Below are 23962 nucleotides of genomic sequence, written 5' to 3' on the forward strand. Positions count from 1 at the left end.
ATTTGTATTGTATAATCAATCATAAATTTCATAACTAGGGCTACGAAAGTTATTGCTTAAAGTTAGTTTTGGTTATCTGTTGTGATATAAATATTTTAAATAATGTTCCTGTTGTATGAGCAGATGGAGAGCATACTTGTTCTATGAATAAAACATTGTTGTCATGCAACAGGGAGGAAGTACTTGATTTTTAATGTGCATAGGAGAATGTTAAAGATCACAACCTTATAGCTTCATATCTCAGTTCCAAATGTAGATTCAGAGAGAGCTCTCCTTCTTTTCTGATATACTTTCAAATAACAGAACCACACTTCATCAAGAAAATCTGGAGACAATGCTCTCTTTCTATTCTAAGCAAGGAAACACTCAGTAGAATTTAAGTAAATAAGTGCCAACAATTTTTGTTGTGAGTGTTGAACAGAAATGGAGGTTTTTTGTTTTGTTTTATTTTAACTAATGATATTTTGCTGAACAGGTTTAGACTTTCTCATTACAAAAATGAGTATTTCAATTATATTTTAATGTATCAAATAGACCTATAATTTTTCACCATTTTTACCCTACATCAACAGATTTTTTTATTCTATTATTCCATGTTTTTATTCACTAATTAATTGTTCCCCTGTTCTTTCTTTTAACTAAGAGCAGGTTCATGTTCCAGGTCTAGCCCTCGAAAAGCCAAGCCAAGTTTTTTTTTACCCTACCTCCCCCCACCCCCAACACACAGATATACTGTGTTTAATAGTAACCAGTACTGATAACATTTAATAGTCACTTCATAAAACAATATTCTTGCAACTATTATAAACTTCACATTTTGTCAGAATGTGATTTGTTCTAGTTTTTAGATTGGTCCACAATTTGTAGAATTTCTTCCATTCTCTTATTAACGAGAAATATACAATGGTGACGACTTAACAATAAAAAATAAACAAATGAGCGCAACAAACAAATTTACCGAACGTACAAATGTTATTGCAAAAACTTTTATTTTGGTATCATACATTAAAATAGATGCATCATCAATGCGTCACTAACGTGAATATAGCAGAATGTAGCATTAACGAAGTGCAGCAAAATGAAGGAGCACGTAAAGATGTTCCTCTGCTCACTCATAAAAAATGGGAAAATAAAAACAGGTTAAGGATACATGGTACTCAAAATGATTTTTGCACCAGAAGAGAAATGGCGAATCTGAGAAATGCCATAAAAATAATCAAAATCAATAACGGCCTGTTTCATCAACAGACATTAAATGCTTGTTAACAGGATTTTAACAATTTTTTAAGACTGAGTTGCATCAACTTTTTCAGCAAAATGTTAGTTAGGTTTAATTTAATAAGGTTATTTTAAATCATGCTTCTTTTAATTTAGGTTTCGATATCTGATTATTATTATTATTATTATTATTATTATTATTATAATTATTATTATTAATTGTAATTTACTTACTTACTTATGGCTTTTAAGAAAGCCGGAGGATCATTGCCGCCCTCAATTAAGCCCGCCGTCGGTCCCCATCCTAAGCAAGATTAATCTAGTCTCTACAATCATAACCCACCTCCCTCAAATACATTTTTATATTATCCTCCCATCTACATCTCCATCTCCCCAAAGGTCTTTTTCCTTCCGGTCTTCCAACTAACACACTAAATGCATTTCTGGATTTGCCCATACATACTACATCCCCTGCCCATCTCAAACGTCTGTAGCATGTATTGGCAAATCCAGAAATGCATTTAGTGTGTTAGTTGGAAGACCGGAAGGAAAAAGACCTTTGGGGAGGTCGAGACGTAGATGGGAGGATAATATAAAAATGTGTTTGAGGGAGGTGGGATATGATTGTAGAGACTAGATTAATCTTGCTTAGGATAGGGACCGATGGCGGGCTTAAGTGAGGGCGGCAATGATCCTCTGGGTTTCTTAAAAGCCATAAGTAAGTAAATTACAATTAATAATAATAATAATAATAATAATAATAAACTATACATTTTTTTTTATATATATTTTTTATATATTTTGATGTACCGAAGTACATATGATATTTCCATGCAGATATTCTGCGTCATCATATGATGAAAGAGTGATGGAACGGAGAAAAATTCTCTCCGGCGCTGGGATTTGAACCCGGGTTTTCAGCTCTACGTGCTGATGCTTTATCCACTAAGCCACGCCGGATACAACCCCGACGCCGGTTAGAATCGTCTCAGATTAAGCTCCATCTCTTGAGTTCCCTCTAGTGGCCGCCCTCTCCACTACGTCATAGATGTCTATGAACGCAGGACCGAAGTCCATACATGTGTTGAGGTGCACTTGGATGAGTGACTGGTTGGCCGGGATCCGACGGTATAGGCGCCGTCTTAAATCACAAAGTGATTTATTACACATATCATATATATTTTGATGTACCGAAGTACATATGATATTTCCATGCAGATATTCTGCGTCATCATATGATGAAAGAGTGATGGAACGGAGAAAAATTCTCTCCGGCGCCGGGATTTGAACCTGGGTTTTCAGCTCTACGTGCTGATGCTTTATCCACTAAGCCACGCCTCAACACATGTATGGACTTCGGTCCTGCGTTCATAGACATCTATGACGTAGTGGAGAGGGCGGCCACTAGAGGGAACTCAAGAGATGGAGCTTAATCTGAGACGATTCTAACTGGCGTCGGGGTTGTATCCGGCGTGGCTTAGTGGATAAAGCATCAGCACGTAGAGCTGAAAACCCGGGTTCAAATCCCGGCGCCGGAGAGAATTTTTCTCCGTTCCATCACTCTTTCATCAAATAATAAACTAGTCCCAACACGGGATTTTCCAATGACTTCAGAGGTGGAAGAAGAACATTAAATTTTCAATGGCAAAGAAGACAGAAGAGAAAACCAGCAAAAGGAAAGAGCAGTCTCGTTAACCATGTAAAGGTAACTGCTCCAGAGGAAGAAAACCTCGATCACAAATCACCGGGTCCTCCTGGAAGGGGGTTTTGCAAACAGGTTGGTGCCCACCCAAGTAAAAAAGATCTTACTCGTATCTCTTAAAAGTAATGGCAGTTCCCATCGTGATATATGGATCAGAAAACTGGGCCATGAATAGATCAGACAGAAGATTATTAGAAATGTCAGAGATGAAGTCCTCAGATACATTGCAGGCTGTACTCTAAAAGACCATATTCTTAGTGAAACAATAAGACAAGAACTGAAAATTTTTAATTTAAACAATAAAATACAAAGTTACAAACAAAAATGGCATGAACATATTTTAAGAATGGATTCTTCTAACTTAACTAAACAAGCATTATTATACCAGCCACAAGGTCATGGAGATGTGGGACGTCCTAGAAGATGATGGGAAGGCGAATTCTGAGAGCGGAACGGGCCGATGGCCTACCATGAATAATAGTAATAATAATAATAATAATAATAATAATAATAATAATAATAATCGGATTTCGAAACCTAAATTAAAAGAAGCATGATTAAAAATAACCTTATTAAATTAAACCTAACTAACATTTTGCTGAAAAAGTTGGTGCAATTCAGTCTTAAAAAATTGTTAAAATCCCAGCATCCTGTTAACAAGCATTTAACGTCTGTTGATGAAACAGGCCGTTATTGGTTTTGATTCGCCATTTCTCTTCTGGTGCAAAAATCATTTTGAGTGCCATGTATCCTTTTTATTTTCCCATTTTTTATGAGTGACCAGAGGAACATCTCTATGTGCTCCTTCATTTTGCTGCACTCAGCAGTAAAACATGGTGTGATCCCCCTACGTACTTACAGCCTTCCAGCTTGTTTTTTTTTATTATTTATATTTCTGTACTTAAAATATTCAGCAGTTTAGAATATTTTTAGAATTCTTTGATCAAGTGTACCCTACTAAAATGCATTGTGTTAATGTGCAGGTCAGAAATCGACATGGAAGTTGAATGAGTCTCATTTCCAGCAGCATCAGAAATTAGTGCTGAAGTATGTAGATAACAATGAGGCATTAGAGCTTGAGTGTCTGTATGCAGTGCAGTCCCTCATCAACAAGCTGGAGCACCCACAAGGTGAGGCACATTTCAGATCTGTGATTGTGTGTCTAGCACAGTGGTGGGCAAAATGAACGCAACCCACAAGACAGGATTTAAATGGCAACTACATACTGTGGGAGCGGTTGCACTCTACAGTGCAGTGACGGATTTACGGACAGTTGCGGCACTACACTCCTACCTACCATATGTAATTAGAATAGTCCATTCACATGATATTTAATTAATCATTTTTCAAAGCAATTTCTTCGAAATTGGGATGCATGCTATTTCCAGTTGCGCAAGGAGATGAGCATCGCCTAAGCGGGATCTGTGGCTGGACTTTATAAATTTCATTTTAGAAAACAGCTGTTCGCATTGGTAGGTTGATGAATACATACCGTCATTTCCCATAACTATGATCCTGGAATCCTGGAACACAACTATGGTCCACGAAACAACCATTCAAAGATCATTGTAGAAGTAACATAGACCGTTCGTAGATAGCTGCAGTGACTTGAATTCAAACTACAGTGCAGCAAGAATATAGATAAACGAGATACTACGTTATGGAGTACAAAATTTGATTAGTTGTATCGTGGACAATAGTTATGTTCCATGGGAAATGACGGTACTCATTATTTTTGAAGCAAACTGTCTAAGCAGTGGATATGTAGTACTGAACATCTTTTAAAAAATTTTAGCCCCCAGTAGACCTTCACATTCTGCTTTCAAGAAGCCGTCATTCTGCAAATCCAGTACCTCTAACTGCAATTCTTGGATAACATTTTCAATTTATAATAATAATAATAATAATAATAATAATAATAATAATAATGATTTATTTTAGCTGGCAGAGTTAAGGCCGTAAGGCAAAAAGTGTATATACATATGCATGAACTTACAAAGAATCCAACAATTTGATTTAGATGAGAGTTACATGTATACAAAAGTTATTTACAAATTAAACAACAAAATACTATGAACTATTAATTAAACACTGAAATAAACTGTGTAGCAGAATTAAACTAAAATACATAGAATGTTAATATATTTCAAATAATATTAGATAATAGAAAGAGATTATTACGAGACAATTAAAATACAGCACAATCAGAATGATGTCTAAAGAAAAAAGTAACAATGTAGTCAGTGATAGTTTAAATCAGTAAGATTGGAGTGAAATGCTAATAAGGTTATCTTTTAAGCTGTTCTTAAAGGTGTTTATTGTCTTGCAGCCCCTAATACTTTGTGACAAGGAATTCCATTGACACGAGGTGGATATTGTAAAAGATGATGAGAAGGAGTGGCAAAAATATTGAAATCTTTCTCCATCCTTTGAAAATCAGTGAATATGTGTTTTTTAACTCGTATAACAGATGGTCTATTTTAAGAATGTACATATTTAAGTTCGCGTCCTGAATATTTGTAACTGATCCTAAACATGAGAAATGAAAGAACCGCCTTTCTTGTAAGTGTGATATCCTCTCGATTCATATGATTCTGCGAAAGACATTGTATCACTAATGAAGCTCCGAAGTACAGCAGTCCAATATAATCTGCCACGTACACCCGCAGTATTTTCATGGAGTGGGGGAAGGGAAAGGTAGGGGGTAAGTTTGATGCTTTGCTGAGGTCTGATGACACTGCGGCAATGCCGCAGGAATGCCCACCATTGGTCTAGCAAGATGGTAGTACAACTTGGTGAAGTTACATTTACAGTGAACGTGAAGGATAGCACTAAATAATGAGAGATATTTTTATTCCTATTGCAGGGTTGCTGTGTCAGATATTCCAGGTGCTTTGGGATGACAGTACGATATCAAGTGACTCTTTTATTGCATGGGAATCGAGTACAGACCCAGCTGAGCAGGGAGGTAAAGGAGTTGCGCGCAAGTCATTAACGACATTTTTCATAGCACTTCAATGACTGAGGCCAGTAGTTGTAAGAAGTCATAAGCTAGGCCTCGTCATGATGCCTGGAACTGATATATGGAGAAGGACGTGTTTTAGTTTGATATAGGGTTGCTACATATTATATCACAAGTGAAAATCTGAGAAAGGAAGTCATCCAAATCAGTGGCAGCTCCTGCGTATTTCTTAAGAGGAGGAAAGAAGGTAACTGGACGAAATGACACCTTCTTGAATGAAACATGCTACAAATTAGCCAACATGCATACATATAAGACCAGGTCGTGATGGGGATGGCCTTCCCTTCTGTATAGCAATAATATGTTCTTGTAAACTGAGTTTCCTAAATTTTCCAAAATATATAATGTTTTCACTTCCATTCATTGTTAAATAATTACATAAATTAACAATTACAAGGAAATTCACAACTTCGTAGCATTTTTCGAGCACAGTAGAGCATTACACGTGTTGGAAGACACTATAGCTACTAACACATAATCGGAACCACAGAAATGGGAATGGGAAATAATCTGATGAAAGCGAGAACACTGCACCCACCCACGTGGTCTGTGTTGCCACATGTACATTTTACAAGTTCAGTATCACATGCTTTTCAAGATTATCAGTTCTTGTAAAGTCACACTACCATTATTGTTCAAAGTTGCCGGTGGCCAATTTTTTATGTTGGAAATAATGCAGTTTGGGGTACCTACTTTCAATTTCAAATATATTGGTACAAAACTGACGACTTGGCTGTTGCCCTGTCTAGTACACAATGAATTGAAGTGAATTTCAGGGGCCAAAAAGATCTGCGATACTAAAGTAGAACTACTTCCTCTCTGTTTTATATAAACCCGACTTTAACTTTAAAATATCCTTGAAAGTTTCAAACCATGAATAGTAACTTGTATAAAGTGCAATGAATAATATTTTTGATTCATAATTAAAAAAAAAAAGTTTTATGGTGTCTTTCATAGCGTTGCGTTAAAAACTGTTTTTATTGTGCCTCCTCCTAGATGTGTGTTAGTCTGGTTGAATTCAAGATCGTTAGATGGCAGCGATAGCGAGCTTGCTGCACGACCAGTCAGTTTCTATTTCCCGCCCATGCGCTGATTCAGAGGAGGATCTCCTCCCTCTCCGTTCATTTACTTGCTTTAAAACTCTGCTTCTTTCTCTGGCCGCTAGTGCGCTGTTGTCTATGTGTGTTAACTGCAGTAAAGGAGGAATGGATTGACTTTCCTCCACACAAACAATCTCGCATCTTTCTCACAGTTTTCTAGCAGCACATGAGCGTGCATCGTTTAAAACTCGATCAACCGAGGTTTTCTTATAGCTGTGAACTTAAAAATGATCGAATCTTCCTTGAATTTCAAGGCACATATTTTATTTGGTATTTACTTTCAAAAGAAGAAAAATGTGAGGAGGACGTTCCTCCCTTCCCTTCCCTTCCCTTCCCTTCCCTTCCCTTCCCTTCCCTCCCCTCCCCTCCCCCGAGGAACCGCCACTGATCCAAATGACCTTGAGAGTATTGTCAGTGCACTTTTATACCAGGGGGAGATATTACTGTCCTCCCTGACGCGTATTATCTATATTTCTTATGTTATTCTGGAAAAGAAAAGTAGTACAACAAAACTTGTACAATGAGGTCCATATTTCCTATTGGGTGAACAAAGCACTTGAGTCCTTAGGCCTAATTACGGCCCTGTATACAGTGTACCTTATAAATACCGTGTATAAAATGTGACAGTGCATTTTGGGTCAGTGGAGGGAGAGAATGAGGTCAGCATTCATGTCTTCACCATAGAAAAGTGTCACATATCAGACGACTTTTAATAAGGTTACCAGACGTAAAGTCCAGGATTGTAATGTCCATACGTCAAAATGTCCATGGAATAATGTCCACATTGAAAATGTCCATGTTAAATCGTCCAGAGTCAAAATGTCCATAGTTCTATAATCCACTTCACTCTGATGTCCAGAGACAAAATGTCTATAGTAGTATAATGTCCACTTCACTCTGATGTGCAGAGTCATAATACCCATAGCTCTAAAAATGTACACTATATCCATTGTTCATGGTAGTTATAGTAACCTATGTAAACATTTTTAAACGCGGAACTAATTAGAACTGAATTTTTTAAAGACGGAACGAAATCCTCAGTTAGCGCCATCACAGAAGGGTAAGCCACTTCTTTCTTTTCGTGGATACCTGTACCAACATTATTACTTTAATATAGATAGGACAAAAATATATTGGCGATACAGGAACATGAACCTCCCAAGCCTGAAAGGCATAGAGTACACAAACAATGCAGTGGAAGACTGGTACAATCTTCAACGCGTGATGGCTGTACATCCGTCCACTTGGCGATTTATACAGTGCCTAAAGCGCGAAGAAAATGGAATTTGGACACAAATATTGCAAGCAAGAGTGAGGCATACACAAATTAAAGAGCCAGGAATGAAACGTATTTGACGAATCAAAGACAAATTCTCCAGATTGTGAGAAACTACAACAGATACAAAGGAAAAGGAGAAATTCTCTTAAATCTTAACCCTGCATTACTCAGGTGGGGTGTGGTAAACCCTGGTGCGTATATTTCAACGAAAATTTAAGAGATGTAGCTAGTGTGTACTCTGTGCATCTGTATACCTTTCAGTCACATCCAGAAGAGTTCACTTAAGAAATTGTTTAAGTGAACTAAGAATAGTATATTTAATTGTGTTTATCTGATTTCTGAAACTTACGGAAAAATATATTAGTTATTTAAAATGGGGTTTGTGAAACCCCACCTAAGCAATGGTGAGAATATTTATAACATGAGTAACACAGGGTTAAAAGTATTAGTTACCATCTTAAAAGTGGGGCTCCGGTTGCCGATGATTAATAACTTATTTGTACGAGTTATAGAATAAAATTTATTGTGTTCTGTTCAAGCAGAATTTTCCTTTGAACTTGGACATTATGGACGTTTGGCACTAAGGACATTTTGACTTAACGGACGTTTTATTATGTGGCCTTTCTGTCATATGGACATTTAGTACATGGACATTTTCACCGTATGGACATTTTGACCTTATGGACGTTTTATCATATGGACGTTCTGTAGTATGACTATATACGGTGGAAGCTGTAATAAAACAATTAGCCAGTGTTACCAACTTCAGTTCATTATCACTACTTATGCCGGTGAAGTACAGACGTGAAATCACTGCCATATACGAAAACCAGTATTACTATTAATATTAATATAGTATTATTATTAGTGGTATGGGTGGTAATATCATGGAATAATGTAATAATTATGTGGCGGTAATAGGAAACAGTTAATGAGTCAGCTTCTTGTAACAGTAGATAACAATGCAGAGACTTCACAAATACGAAGTGAAAAACTAGCTCGTAAACAAGCTGCACATATTATTTTCAATGTTTACAGATATTTCAAAGGAGACGGTAAATTTGATTTGCTCTTAGCTCATACTGTTGCAGTTGTTCTCAGAATTACTATGAGAGGAATTACTCCAAAAGACCTCTATGGTACCAATACTACTGATGAATGAATGAAATGAAATAGCCTATTAGTGTCCCTTAGAAGGGCTAAGGCCTCCTGCAAGAGGGAAAGCTCTGGCTCCGTTTTGCTTATGTGTCGAGCTAGTCCACGTGGGCGGAGTTGTGTACTACACATCAACAATTATGACTAAATATTAACACTTTGTCACTTAATTATAACTAAGATATTCAACACTTTTTGTCATTTAGGATTATACTGATTGCTGTTAGTCTGTTGTGCACGTTAGTTATCACATTAGAATATTTAGGCTTTGTCATTCAGGTGATTTCAGTTCCTACTCATTGGTCTACGTTTAATTCTCACTAAATTAACATATTAGGATAGTACAGTAATATTTTATTGATAATAATAGTAATTCTGGTATTTGTATGGGATGATTTCGTGTCTGTACTTCACCAGAATTAGTACCGTAAAGTGGGGTGACTTTGAACGCCGAGGTGACTTTGAACAGTAATTTAGCGCCTTTCTAAATTAAATGCTGTACCCAATTGCGAAAAAACTGAACTAATTTATTGACAACTTAAACAGTTTTTTCGCAATTGGGTACAGCATTTAATTTAGAAAGGCGCTAAATTACTGTTCAAAGTCACCTCAGCGTTCAAAGTCACCCCACTTTGCGGTAACTAACTAAGGCTTGCAACATTGGCTGAATTGTTGCTGAGTGTTGTGTTTATAACAAGTCCGCCATTATGCGACACATTTCTAAGATAAGATGAAGATAAGACCTGAATGCTTACCTCCATTTCTCCCAGATCCAAAAGACTGTGTCCGTAGTATAAGTAAGGCAAAAATCTGTAAAACTAAATAAATAAATTTATAGTACTGAGATGTTCCTGCTTTTAACTTCGTTGATGCAGTATGGATATTTGCTGGAATTGTGAATTACTTTAAATACCTTTTTGTATTTGAGAATTTTGTGGTAAAACTGGACACATGGAACATTAAAAAATGAGTTTTATTAATACGCTTACTCCCATTGTGTCGGTATCCAATCTGTTTCTTTCGTCATTTCACAATGAACCATGAAAAACACAAGCTCCACTGAAGTGTTCGTCAGGAAGGGCAAAAGCAAATTCTGCTGCATACGAAAATGTTGACACATCTTCCTCGAACTTTTTGAAAACTTATATCTACCTGCCATGGCAACAGGCAAAGAAATGGTCTCCATTAATATTACCAGTGGTGTGAAAACGTAAAAAATGAGAGAAAATTATGAATAAGATTAATTTTTATAACCTCTGCGATATTTTAAAAATTACTTTATTAGTTTCTTTTTTCATAAAAATTCAGGACATTTCCTGCATCCCAAGAAATTTTTTCGGGATGCTGGGACAGATGGCATATTTACGAGACATACACTCGTAGCAATCCCACTTTGATAGCATGCACTCTATGCATAATCATGATTTATTCTGTTGGAAAATTTAAAATTGTAGCATTCTCAGAGTGATAAAGACATTTTGAAATTTATAGTTTTTAGCTTAGATTTAAATAGTTTTGAGTTTTCCCTAACTAAGCAAGACTCTGATATCTGCTTAACATATAGATCAGGCATGTCAGTTGATGCCCAGAGGAGCAAGCGCGCGCTTTAGAGCTCAGGAGAGCCTGAGCGCTTTGCAGCGGAAAGGAAAGAGACAGATGAAAGAGGTGGTATATGCCGCTTGGTCGAGCTACATTCAGGGATGGCCAGCACTGATTCAATAGATAAAGGGAAGAGAACTTATTAAAACTGTATCCATGTTAATTTTTAGATTTGCCTGAGAAGCATAAGTGCATTATAAGAATGTAAGTTTTAATTTTAATGCTCATTTTTCACAAGTTTGATTTTTTTATTCAAAAGAAATATTTTCTCAACTTTTCGTATAGAAAAGTGAAATTTTCAGGTATAGGCCTATTTATTTAGTAGCCTTACAGAATGTTTTCGTAAATCAAATGTATCGTATATACGTATTACTGAAGATAGTGTATTGGAAATTTTGAAAATATTCGCATGGAAATTGTTTGTAAGGAAATGAATTAACAAAGCAACTACTGTTACATCATAAGCAAAAGATACGTGCCCATGTGTTGTAAAAATGTCAGCTCTATAGCTTCAGCAGATTTCGAGAAAATAATTTAACATTCTGATGATAGGAAGTTGTTCACAAATATCACCTTAAAAGCATAATGCGAAAAGAGTTTTGTTATGTAATATTAGTTACATTTAAAACAGATACAGTACCTAGGTAACTTTGCTTTGCACTGTATTATTGTTTTGATTAGTTTATTGATTACTTTTGTAAGGCTAAAGATACCATCAATATAAATTCCAACTTATCACGTCATACTCAATCTCTTTCTTTGGAATATCACTTTCTTTATGAATGATGTGTTTCATCCATTTAATACAGTATAATATTATACTACTATGGAATTTAAGTGAATATTCCTTCTTAACTCTCTATTATGTTATTAAGATTTAAAACACAAGTGCAATATTAAGAAATCAGTGTTAGTACTTTGGTTTTACAGACAATATAGATAATATTAAACAGAAAGAAGCCATATAAAAATAACGACATAAAATTTCACGTTCCGTTTGAAGTTTGTGCACCACTGTTTTCTTAATCCAACAGGTTGGTTATTCATATACACAACCCTTCCTCTTTCCATACTTAGCGCTTGCTGCCCGCGCACGACGTCAAGGTCAGAAAAATGCGCTTGCTTTGACATCACTGATATAGATTAATATAGTAATTATATTTTACTAAATTAATATTGTACTAAAAATAATAAAAAATGAATAATCTGATGTCTACATTTAGTCGCAAGTAGTTCTCATTTCTATGAAATCCCAACTTGATTGGTATGGTAACCTCTTCTGATTTAAATAGTTGATTAAGTGGCGATCTTACTCGTGTTAATTATGTAAGCATGTGTGGCTTACAGCTGTTTCGGTGCTATTCGACACCATCCTCAGAGTCTGCTAGATCTTGGCGCTATCTCAACTTTGTTGCCTGTTGTGTGGGTGCGTTTCTTGTGATGAAGAGTTGTGTCGAATAGTGTGTGTGTTCTGAAATTGATCTGTGTGTTGAGAATTTGACTGGGGTATGTTTTAGTGTGTCTGTATATTTCATATTGTTTTAGTGTGTTGAGTTTTTGGTTTTTGGGTTGTATGTGTAGGATTTCCATGTCTGTATTTATGTTATTGTATGTGTGGTTAGCATTAGTTATGTGTTCGGCATGTGTAGATGTATTGTGTCCTCTGGTTATTGCTTTAATGTGTTCTTTGTATCGAGTTTTGAATGATCTGCCTGTCTGTCCAATGTAGAAACTGTCGCAACTATTGCATGTGAGTTTGTATACGCCTGTGGTTGTATTTATTTGTTTGTGTTGTTTGTGTGTAGAGATGTCTTTGTAGTGTGTTTGCTGTTCTGTATGCTATGTTGTATTTCTGTTTTCTGAATGATGATGCGATCTTGTGTGTGTTTTTGTTTTCATATGTTAGTGTGATGTATTTCTTGTGTTTGTGTTGTGTTTTGTGTGTTTGAGTTTTTGTTTTGTCTTCCTTATGATGTTGTCTATTATGTTTGGGTTGTAACTATTTTCTTGTGCTATGTATTTGATTGTGTTCACTTCTTCATTGTAGTGTTGTTGGCTCATGGGTATGTTGAGTAATCTGTGTACCATTGTCCTGAATGCAGCATGTTTGTGTTGTGTGGGGTGATTAGATGCGTTGTGTATGTGTGTGGTGGTGGTGGTTGGTTTTCTGTATATTTTGAAGGTTTGTTTGTTGTCAACTTTTGTTATGGTGATGTCTAGGAAATTTATAGAGTTATTGTTTTCGAGTTCCAGTGTGTATTGAAGTTTTGGGTGTATTTTGTTTATGTATTGGTGTAGTTTGTGTATTTGTCGTTTATTTCATTTGTATAGTATGAGTATGTCGTCTACGTATCTGTGCGAGTATATTATGTTGTCTGCATACTTGTTGTGTTCATTGTTGAGTATGTATGTATGTTCTATGTCGTGTAAAAATATCTCTGCTGCTGTGCGTCTGATTTATATTAAAATAGAGCTGTTTGAGTTTTCGAAGCTCTATTGTACAAAGATATATGTAAATGACATTAATAAGAATTGGTCCATAACTGATTCAGTTCTACTTTGACTGGAGAACTTTTATATAGAGTATACATTATTTTAATGTACCGAAGTACATATGATATTTCCATGCAGATATTCTGCATCATCATACGATGAAGAGATAATGTATATGATATGCGTAAATCACTTTGTGATTTAAGACAGCGCTTATTCCGTCGGATCCCGGCCACCTAGTCACTCATAACGAGTGCACCTCAGCACATGTGTGGACTCCAGTCCTACGTTCATAGACCTCTATGACGTAGTGGAGAGGGTGGCCACTGGAGGGAACCCAAGAGTTGGAACTTAAATTGAGATGATTCTGTCCGACGCCGGGGTGGGTATCCGGTGTGGCTTAGTGGATAAAGCATCAGCACATAGAGCTGAAAACCCGGGTTCAAATCCCGGCGCCGGAGAGAATTTTTCTCCGTTCCATTACTCTTTCATCGTATGATGACGCAGAATATCTGCATGCAAATATCATATGTACTTCGGTACATTGAAATAATATATGATATGCGTAAATCACGAAATGATTTAAGACGGCGCTTATTCCGTCGGATCCCGGCCAACTAGTCACTCATAACGAGTGCACCTCAGCACATGTGTGGACTTCGGTCCTATGTTCATAGACATCTATGACGTAGTGCAGAGGGCGGCCACTAGAGGGAACCCAAGAGTTGGAACTCAATCAGAGACAATTCTGTCCGACGCCGGGGTTGTATCCGGTGTGGCTTAGTGGATAAAGCATCAGCACATAGAGCTGAAAACCCGGGTTCAAATCCAGGCGCCGGAGAGAATTTTTCTCCATTCCATTACTCTTTCATCATATGATTATGCATGTTTACACTTTTTATATAGTCATATTATCCTATTGTATTTAAAGGTAAAACTAATGAGATACTAGAAACCATGACCAATTGTTTGGACTTTTTTTTTGTAGTCCACCCAAAATTCTATATAAAAACTGTGAAAAAAGAATCATAATTTTGAGGCGAATGTTTATAGAAGACCTGGACTAAAATATGTGATCCTGGATGTGATAATGAATTTCAGTGCTGCAATACTTTCGCTGTGTTATCTTTTCAAAGAGTCTTTCAAACCAGATGTCATAACTAATCCAATTTATAGAATATGACAATATAGGTATAGAACAGGATAATTTTTAAATGCAGCCTATATATACTTTGGTACCTGTACTCACCAACTGTAACAGCACTGATTGTTCGATATCTTCCCACACCACACACAGATTGACGTCTGATTTGCATTTTGTTATGGGTTAAATGAGGGAGCAGATACTATAAGTGACATGAGGCCGAGGTATGTGACAAGGTTAGTGCGTTAGTTGAGGGAATATATCTAAATGACGTGAAGAACGAGAATGCGGATGCTTTAGCAAAGAAGGGCAGCACTGCTACTTACAGACCTGTTACTAAATCTACGTATTAGGCCTACTCTGTGAAAAGATTTATTAAATCTACATTCACGAAAATCGTCTGTAGCTGCATTTAGATTGGCAACTGGCATGACTGTTTGGCCAAACACCTGCATAGAATTGGAATATATCAGTCCCCTAACTACCCATTGTGCAACTCAAACCAAGAAATGGATTCGGAACACCTCAAAATCTGTGCTTCAGTGGCTGGCCATGATAATATCTTTGAAAAATATTGGAGTGCAAGAGGTCAAATGACTTTATGTCAAACGCCTGGCATTAGAAAACAACAACAACATACTTTTTTAGATTTTCTATCACAATTTCGACTTAAGAAAGTGTGAGTTAGGGTATAAATGGCTCAGCAGTTTGTATTTTTCTTTTCGTATTGTGAACTCTATGTTAGCAATTTAGCTAAATTACACATTATCGTGAAGCACATACCAGAATTTACAAATTTCATCTGAAAGAAGAAAAGAAAACACAATTTACTAGCCCTTAATGCGACTTCCAACAAAGCACTTTCTATTGCGAGTGACAAGTGTGGATTCAACACTCTGCAGATAGCAATGTTTATGCTACTCTAAAACAAATACTTCACAGTGTCTATGTAAGATGCCTCGTAGATTCAAGAACATATATTCATAAAAATATATAGTGAAATCAAGTTGAAAAATGATTATTGTCCAGCTATATCAAGGAAATTGCACACTGTGTGCTGGTCGAGGCAGGAGGCCTCTGTTAGGCTGTTACTACTCCAGACGTATTCTGTTGGAACTTGGGAAGACTTCACTGCATTGGCGGAGAGAGAACTGTTTCCTTGGGGGGGGGGGGGGCAAAGCAAAACCATAGAATCCCGATATAACGAGATTATGGGGGACATCATTAAATTTATCTCCTCCCCCTGTTATAGCTTGACCTTGGTACAGTATATTGGAATATGATCGTTTAATGAAGGTATTGTGACTTTTAATTCACACAACAATAATGTTAGTTTTACTTTTAACTTTAATAATGGCTCTCTATTTCTGAATTTAAACACTCCCGTCAACAATGGGTATTTCACTCCACACAACAACACAGTATTCTTGCAGTGTAGGCTTTCACGGCCGGAGTCTATAGATCTAGATTCATTTTCTGGGCTGAGAGGCCGTGGTCTATTGGTTGGTTTTATACCAGTCGTTTCGTCTGCAACTGCGACAGACATCTTCAGTGGAGTGGTATCCGACTCAGTTGCCTCAGGTACGCCGAGAAGAGTCTTGCGACCTCGGATACCACTCCACTGAAGATGTCTGCCGCAGTTGCAGACGAAACGTCTGGTATAAAACCAACCAATAGACCACGGCCTCTCAGCCCGGAAAATGAATCTAGATCAACACAGTATTCGTTATTGCACTTCACAGACGACAATGACAATTCACTTGGATTATTGAGAACAACAATGTACTCCTAATCTCAACTAATGTTCACAAAGCACTATTTACAAAACAAAACTGTCAGTTCACACTTCGTTTGCCTTGGCTAGTTCTTCTAGCTCATTCACTCAAGTTCACAGTATATCGAACCCAAGACTTCCAGAGACAGTCCACTGAACTTTGAACTCAGGTCCCCCAACTGCGGTCCACTGCACGTCGAACCAACGACTCCGGATACGCCGCACTTGCCTGGTCGCTCCCACAGTTGCGTCGAACTCTGGACTCGAAGGCTGGTTCCTCGCTCGCTCACGGCTGCTTCACAAACTGACTGGCCGAACTGAAACTGAAAACTGAACTGGCCTCTCGAAGGCTGGCTTCCTTTTATTTGTTAGGTAACACTTTGCGAGCCTTCGATTTTCGGACGTTTCTGTTTCTGGACGATTCTCGGTCTCCCCATCACTCGGACTCCAGACGCCCCCTTATGTCTGTCGCAGTCGGTTTTCTCCCCCTCTCCCTTCGCCATGCGCCGCGCCACAGTTCTGGCCTTCCTCTCCCCGCGCACAGCTGCCAGCCGAAGCTGGCTTTCTTCTCTCCGCTGCCTGTCTTCCCGCGCGCACTCTCCCTTCTGCCGGACGCGTGTTCGACTCCCGAGGCGGCGAGAACTTTCCAGCATGGTTGCCACAGCATTGTAAAATAAAGTGAAATTGTAACAAAATATACAGACAATTTTACCTTTTTTTTCTCTTGTACGGAGGAGGGACCCATGGTTTACATTGCAGCCTGAGGTTTATTGTGCTTACCACTCCTATTCTGTGAATGATTTGGTAGCCGAACGGCCGCGCTCTTGTAGAAGTGCAGCACGCCACACTGTGAACTTAACCCAGGCTATTGTATGGACGATGGATGATATGTGAATTAATGATGGCGAAATGAGTCCGAGGTCCAACACCGAAAATTATCTAGCAATTCTGCTTCAATTGGTTGAGGAAAAACCCAACCAGAATTTGAATCTGAGCCTGTTTGTTTCATGGCCAGACATGTTAACCATTATTCCACAGTGGTGCACTAATTTTACATTTACTTTATCTGTTTATTTAAAAAAGCAAGAGTCGGCCTGGGTAGCATAGTGGGTATAGTGCTGGCTTTCTGTCCTCTAGGTTGCGGGTTCGATCCCTATCCAGGTCGATGATGTTTAAATGCGATACGCTCATATCAGTAGATTTACTGGCATGGTGGGACAAAATTCTGACACACCGGCGACGCTGATATAACTTCTGCAGTTGCGAGCATCATTAAATAAACCGTAATTTAAAAAAAAAGAAGCAAGATATCAAATGAAATGTAAATTCTAATTATTTTATTTAATCTCATCTTTAAGTTTACACATTATACCGGAATCACTTTTCTTTTTTCTGCATTGTTGTGCAGTATGTTATTCATATTTCTCCAAGTGGCTGCTTGAACACCTGCAGAGTTCTAACACATCAGTACAGACTGTTACAAGAAGAAAACATTACAATGATTCCATTCCTTAAGTGAGGTATAGAAATTCTTATACGAGTACATTAAAAAATTTAAAATAAACAATATAGGCCTAGTCCAGATACATGGTTTGAAGACATTAATTCGTCAATTTAAGCAAGGAAACTTAATCATAAACAAAAACAAAAAAAATCTTTTGAATTCAATATTTTCTAACGTTAATAGAAAAAGAAAAGAGTTCGGACAAGTTTTGGGGGGAACAGTGTGCCCCCATGCCCCCTTCCATAACTCCGCCTATGCTTCACACGATAGAGCATATTTCGTTGCACCGCTTAGCCTCTGTCCATTTCAGCGAGTGCTGATGACCACTGCTCTAGATGCTCTGTTCCCGGTGTATGAGCGTTGTTCAACACGGGTTACATCCATCCACAAATCGCCGAAATTCGTCATTTTCAGTACTCCACAAGTAAAGGAATGCTATATGTAATTACATAAGAATCTGGTCTCTAGTCATGGCAAATGTTTTTTTTTTTTTCAAAGGTAAGGGTTGGTATCACAAAATGTCATATGTTGCACGGAATCTGTGCAGTCGTAGTGTGTGTCCACAAAACAAGATGGCTCTGTGCTTGTCTGTAATAGAACAGAGAGTAATGTTAAATCAGTTGTCACTGTAGTGCGATTTGTGGTTCTGATATAGTTATAGTTGAGTTTCATTTTACATATTTTTATATATTCTTAGTAATATTACATATTTTACATATTATGCAAAGAATGTAAAATTTTTATACGTATCTAGGCAATTATTGAGTTTTTAATTTTTTTATTAAATTCTTTTTATTTTTCAGAGTAAATTATTGATTTTTTTTTCATATATACTTGGACATATGTCTTAGGGTCCCTGTCCCATTACTCCGACTGGAGGGCCGCTTTTTGTTCTCACTATAGTGCACGATGCTGGTAAAGAGGGAGGGCTCGGAAACTGACGTCGTCATGTTTTGTTCACAACTATAGAAAATACTTCAATTTCTAAAGCTGGCTTAAGACAATAGTTCTTTTATAAATAAAAAAACAAACATAAAACTAGGGATTCCAACTCTTTGTCTGTAAAACATAATAGTTCGGAGTGCCTCAACTCTATACATTTGCCCTAATGCTTTCTCAGAATCTGGGATGGTCAGGTGCGCCGGTCATTTAACTATGTTCCAAATTGAAAGTAGGCTATCATATTAGCGAGGGGTTTGGGTCGGGTGTCGGGTAAATCAAAATACCATTTTGTGTGTCAAAGAAAAATATTTTTCAGGAAATCTTAAGACGCAAGAAAAAAAAGCATAAATTGTAGCAGAGACAAGCTGTATTTGTAAACTGCACAATTAGGTGGAAATGGCAAGTCACTTTGCAGGCTGTATCCTCCCACTTCAACTGACCTGTTAAACTGTGACGACATTTTTCTGAATGTAATGCATTAATAAATAGTGACTTTAAATTATATATTTTATTAATACTACATATTTAATTATATATTTCCCCGATATTTACTACATTTTTATGTACATATTTCGCACTTTGATATTACATTAAAATCCGGGGCCAAGCCATGACTTATGCCCCATCCCTCGTATAGTATTGTGGAAAATAAAAACGTAGTAGCCTGTCCAAGATAATAGTTACTTTGTACGATAAATGAAGCTCACATCTGATATGGTATTTTATAACGTGACCTGATTCTTAAAATTATTAAGACAGTTATTGTGTAGACCTAGCATCAAAACCAGCACACACGCACTTCCTTGATGCACTCCTAGAATAAATGAACTTGAAATACGCTCTTTCTTATGGTATTTTTCCAAGGAACACCTCCTTCAGGCAAATTGAAATACTGGAGAAATATTTATCATATTAGGAAGGCTTGCCTCGTCGCATTTGAGCCTACTAGGTGTAAAGGAAATAGCTGATTTTGGGGCTCATTCTGACCATTTTCGGCGAAGTAACTTAGTTCCTGCCCCACTGAACCACGGCTTTTCTGATTTCTAAGGTAGTTGTGAAATACCACAGTAGCCTTCACTGCATTATCCACACTTTTTAACTCCTATTTCAAATGACACTTTCTACAAGCCGCCTAGCTCTAGAAAGCTGATAATAATTAAATATTTTTTCTGCATGTAGTTGAGGTTTTGGGAAAGACTTCATTAAATTTATCATCTCCAGAGAACAAGGTGCCGGTGCAGGTGTTACGTGCTGTCTCTTCTCACTTTATAGATCTCTTGGATATGGAACAACAAGTTTTGATGGAGAAATCATTGCAATAAGTGAAAGTCTCAGGAATCTTCTATGCCACATCAATAAATTTAGGAATGCAGTTATATTGTCAGACTCCAAATCAGCTATTCTATCAATAGTCTCTAAACACACACCTTCATCTCAAACAGCAGAAATAACTAAAATGCTCTCTCAATTAATATCACTCAATAAAAGAATTGTATTCCAATGGATACCATCCCATTGTGGAATCCTGGGAAACGAGAATGCGGATGTTTTAGCAAAGAAGGGCAGCACTGCTACTTACAGACCTGTTACTAAATCTACGTATTACTCTGTGAAAAGATTTATTAAATCTACATACTTAGATTTCAACAAACAAAATTTGATAACACAATCTCAAGGGGAAAAAATGGAACTCTCTGCATCATAATCCACAGTTAATTCCCGATTTACCACGAAAATCATCTGTAGCTGCATTTAGATTGGCAACAAGCCATGATTGTTTGGCCAAACACCTGCATAGACTTGGAATATATCAGTCCCCTAACTGCCCATTGTGCAACTCAAACCAAGAAATGGATTTGGAACATCTCAAAATCTGTGCTTCAGTGGCTGACCATGATAATATCTTCGAAAAATATTGGAGTGCAAGAGGTCAAATGACTTTGTCAAACGCCTGGCATTAGAAAACAACAACAAATTTACCATCAATGGAAATGCTGCATCTTCCACAATTACTTAGGGGAGTTCATAAGTACCAGCTACAACGGATGATTGTTGGTATCTTAATGCTCTTCCAAAAGTGCAGTTTGTAAGAATGTTATCATCACTGAACTTGCCACAGGAACCTACTACGTCAATCACAGAAAATTTGTATTCGGCGTCTACAAGTTTGAATAGAACAACAGAAAACTGTTTTTTGTAATTAAAAAAAATGAGAGCTGCTGTTCACTGGTTTTCTGATGACGTTTCCTATCAATGGCTCCTATACAGTGTGGAAACTGCCGTAGTTCCATGAATTATTCGGATTTTTCCAACCATATTTCCTTGTTTGGTTTAGGCAGGTAGGTTGGTTGCAGTTTCTGCTACATACACTTCTTTGACAATAATGCCAACTATGTTTTCTCCCATTCTGTAGCTGTAGGATTGTGTTCTGAAAGCCATTCCCATTGATAAATATGTGAAAAACATTCATTACGGCAATGCAAATTATTAACTGTGAATTCATTATTAGATACTATTCTGTTATTCGCAAAAAAAAAAAAAGTTTGAATCCAGAGTTCGGAAAGATGTGGTCTACTTTCACACCCTGCACACCAAATCGTAAATATTGGTAATGTATTAAACGTATAAGTTATTTTGTTCACAGTTATTGTTTGTTTCAGATGCCAAAGAGTCACAGAAAAAGGTTCGAGACTGTTCCCGAGATGCAATGAAACAAAGAACTACACGCAGTGGCCAGGTATCGCAACTGCAGGAAAAGTGTAGATATGAAGATCTGTTGGAGTGTCTTCTGATGGTTATGAGGAATAGGAGTACAGAAACAAATTTCCTGGATCCGTCCACATCACATGAAACTTCTCCAGATCCAAGTTTTGATGATGAAGGATCGAATGCAGAGTTTGAAACCTCAAACTCAAGCAAGACTAAAACGAAAAGGGAGCAGTCTTATCCTATATTAAGTTTTCTACAGAAGACAGCAGTTGAGAGAGAAAATATAACACAAGAAAGACTCAACACATTACGTACGAAAGAAGACTCGATTGACTTGTTTTTTAAAACAATGAGCGAAACAACAAAGCGATTACCAAAAAAATATCAAGTTGAGATAAAGCGGAAGGTATTCCTTGTTGTACAAGAAGCAGAAGAAATGGTCATGAGGGAGGAGGAGGAGGAGGAGGAAGAGCAGCAAGAGGATGGGACAGAGGAGTGGGAGGACGTTGAATAGTTAAACTCAGACATTGAATAAAATATTTCCAATGTTTTTTGTTGTATGTACGAGTGGAGGGAGATAGATTGAAATAATATTGTATATTCTAATTAACTTTTAATAAAATGTTTTCACCTTAAACAAATGGTTAGTCTTTCTTCAGTACAGATGAGTTTGCGAAACTTTGTCCATTGCTTCTTGATAGAATCCTCTATCGTATCATGAATTGCAAAAAAACTTAGCTCTACTCAATCTGAAATAATGCCTAAACATATCCAAATCCTAAATCAGTGACCGAAACTCGCCCTTTTCTTCGTTAGATACAATGTGATTTCTTATCCAAATATTTCTGGCTTTAATTTTAGGTCTACTTTTTCTTTTTATTGACAAATATGTTGATATAACTCCATTTCGTCATCACCTGAAAATTCAAATTCAACTTAGTGGCTTTCGTACAGTACATCATTTGTAAAGTAGGACAATATGCTTAAATATATAAACAGTACTATTTCCCCCCAACGAGTGATTACTACAATCAGAAAAATACTTTCTCCTTGAAGCCAGTGCATAGATGATCATAGTGAGAACTCGCTATAGTGTGTGGAAGAGGGTTCTTCGCCTCTTTCTCACTACACATTTCTCGCTAGCAAGATCTTTAAATGTGTAACGGGCCTAAGTAATGGCTTGCTGCCTGCTCTGAGAGGATAGGAAGACAGGAGGGAATAATCCAAGGAAAAATGCTTGAAATCGGTGTGATGGATATGACGTCAAACTACACCTTCGTCCCATAATCCTCTGCAAAAAACCGCCAAATATTTTTTTCAGAGGAGGGGCTCGTGACAGGAACAGTTTGGATGTGGCGCAAATGCGTACCTCTCATGCAGTGCCAGCGTTATCCTTACTTGAATTTATTTTCGCGTGTACATTTCAGATAAAATCAAGAAGTTTCCTTCATGCTCCGGTTATACATCTTGCATGTACGAAGGTTAGGTTTGGTTAGTTTAGATTTTTATTAACCAAGTCCACACATGCGCAGTCAGCCAAGATGATCCTGTTGAGAGCTGTATATTCAATTGCTGCTATTGATATTGTCTGCCATTTAGGAAAGAGAGAACTGGCTCTCTGTGATCATGACGAAAGCGATAATTCAGTTGATAGAGGTAATTATTTAAATTAGTTAATTTATTAAGGAAATACGAAATATATTGAAAGCCCACATTAAGGATAGTAATGCATTTACAGCGTTATCTAATTGAATTCAAAACGATCAGGTTGAATCAATAAGCAATGTAATTATAGCATAAATTAGAAAAGAAGTCCACATTGCCCCATTTGTTGCAATAATGGTAGAAGAGACGACTGATATTCGAAGCCAATTGCAGCTGTCAGGTGTACTTAGATATTATGTAGGCAACTAGTGACGAAGTAGTACAAGAATGATTTGTAGAATTCTCGGATGTGAGTGCTGAACAAATTGCTTCGGCAATAGCCGATCTGGTTATTGACTGTATAGTTCAGTATGATTTTGGTAATAAAATAGTGGCTCAAACATATGACGGTGCAGTGGTAATGTCAAGTGAAATTAATGGCCTACAAACTAAAGTCATTGCATGGCTTATAAACTTAACCTTGCGCTTTCACAGTCTGTTATGCATTAAAGAGTATAATGTATTTTTCAAAACTCTTAACGTTTTCTCTTCTTTTTTTTTTACTGAAAATCATCAAAGAGGGCTCATTATTTAGACCGAGCATGGAAAAGAGGTTTCCAAAAGTCACACCAATAAGGTGGAACTACAACAGTCGTTTTGCAGAGACCATGTTTAGT

At 37.2% G+C, this 23962-nt stretch overlaps 1 protein-coding gene and 1 non-coding gene across 2 annotated transcripts in view; both read left to right on the plus strand.

The window, feature by feature from the left end:
* The window catches only part of LOC138705234 (eukaryotic translation initiation factor 4 gamma 3-like), a 124001-nt gene extending 101710 nt beyond the window's left edge, over positions 1 to 22291 (plus strand). Inside the window, exons 17-19 of the mRNA XM_069834050.1 lie at positions 3904 to 4050; positions 5787 to 5888; positions 21593 to 22291. Coding sequence (XP_069690151.1) covers positions 3904 to 4050; positions 5787 to 5888; positions 21593 to 22155 — 812 coding nt within the window. The 3' untranslated portion in view covers positions 22156 to 22291. The remainder of the gene's footprint in view (positions 1 to 3903; positions 4051 to 5786; positions 5889 to 21592) is intronic.
* TRNAY-AUA (transfer RNA tyrosine (anticodon AUA)) lies at positions 13958 to 14029 on the plus strand. The gene has a single exon. It is a non-coding gene; the product is annotated as a tRNA-Tyr (tRNA).
* Positions 22292 to 23962: the final 1671 nt, after the last annotated feature.

This window comes from Periplaneta americana, chromosome 8 (assembly GCF_040183065.1).
Source record: "Periplaneta americana isolate PAMFEO1 chromosome 8, P.americana_PAMFEO1_priV1, whole genome shotgun sequence".
NCBI lineage: Eukaryota > Metazoa > Arthropoda > Insecta > Blattodea > Blattidae > Periplaneta > Periplaneta americana.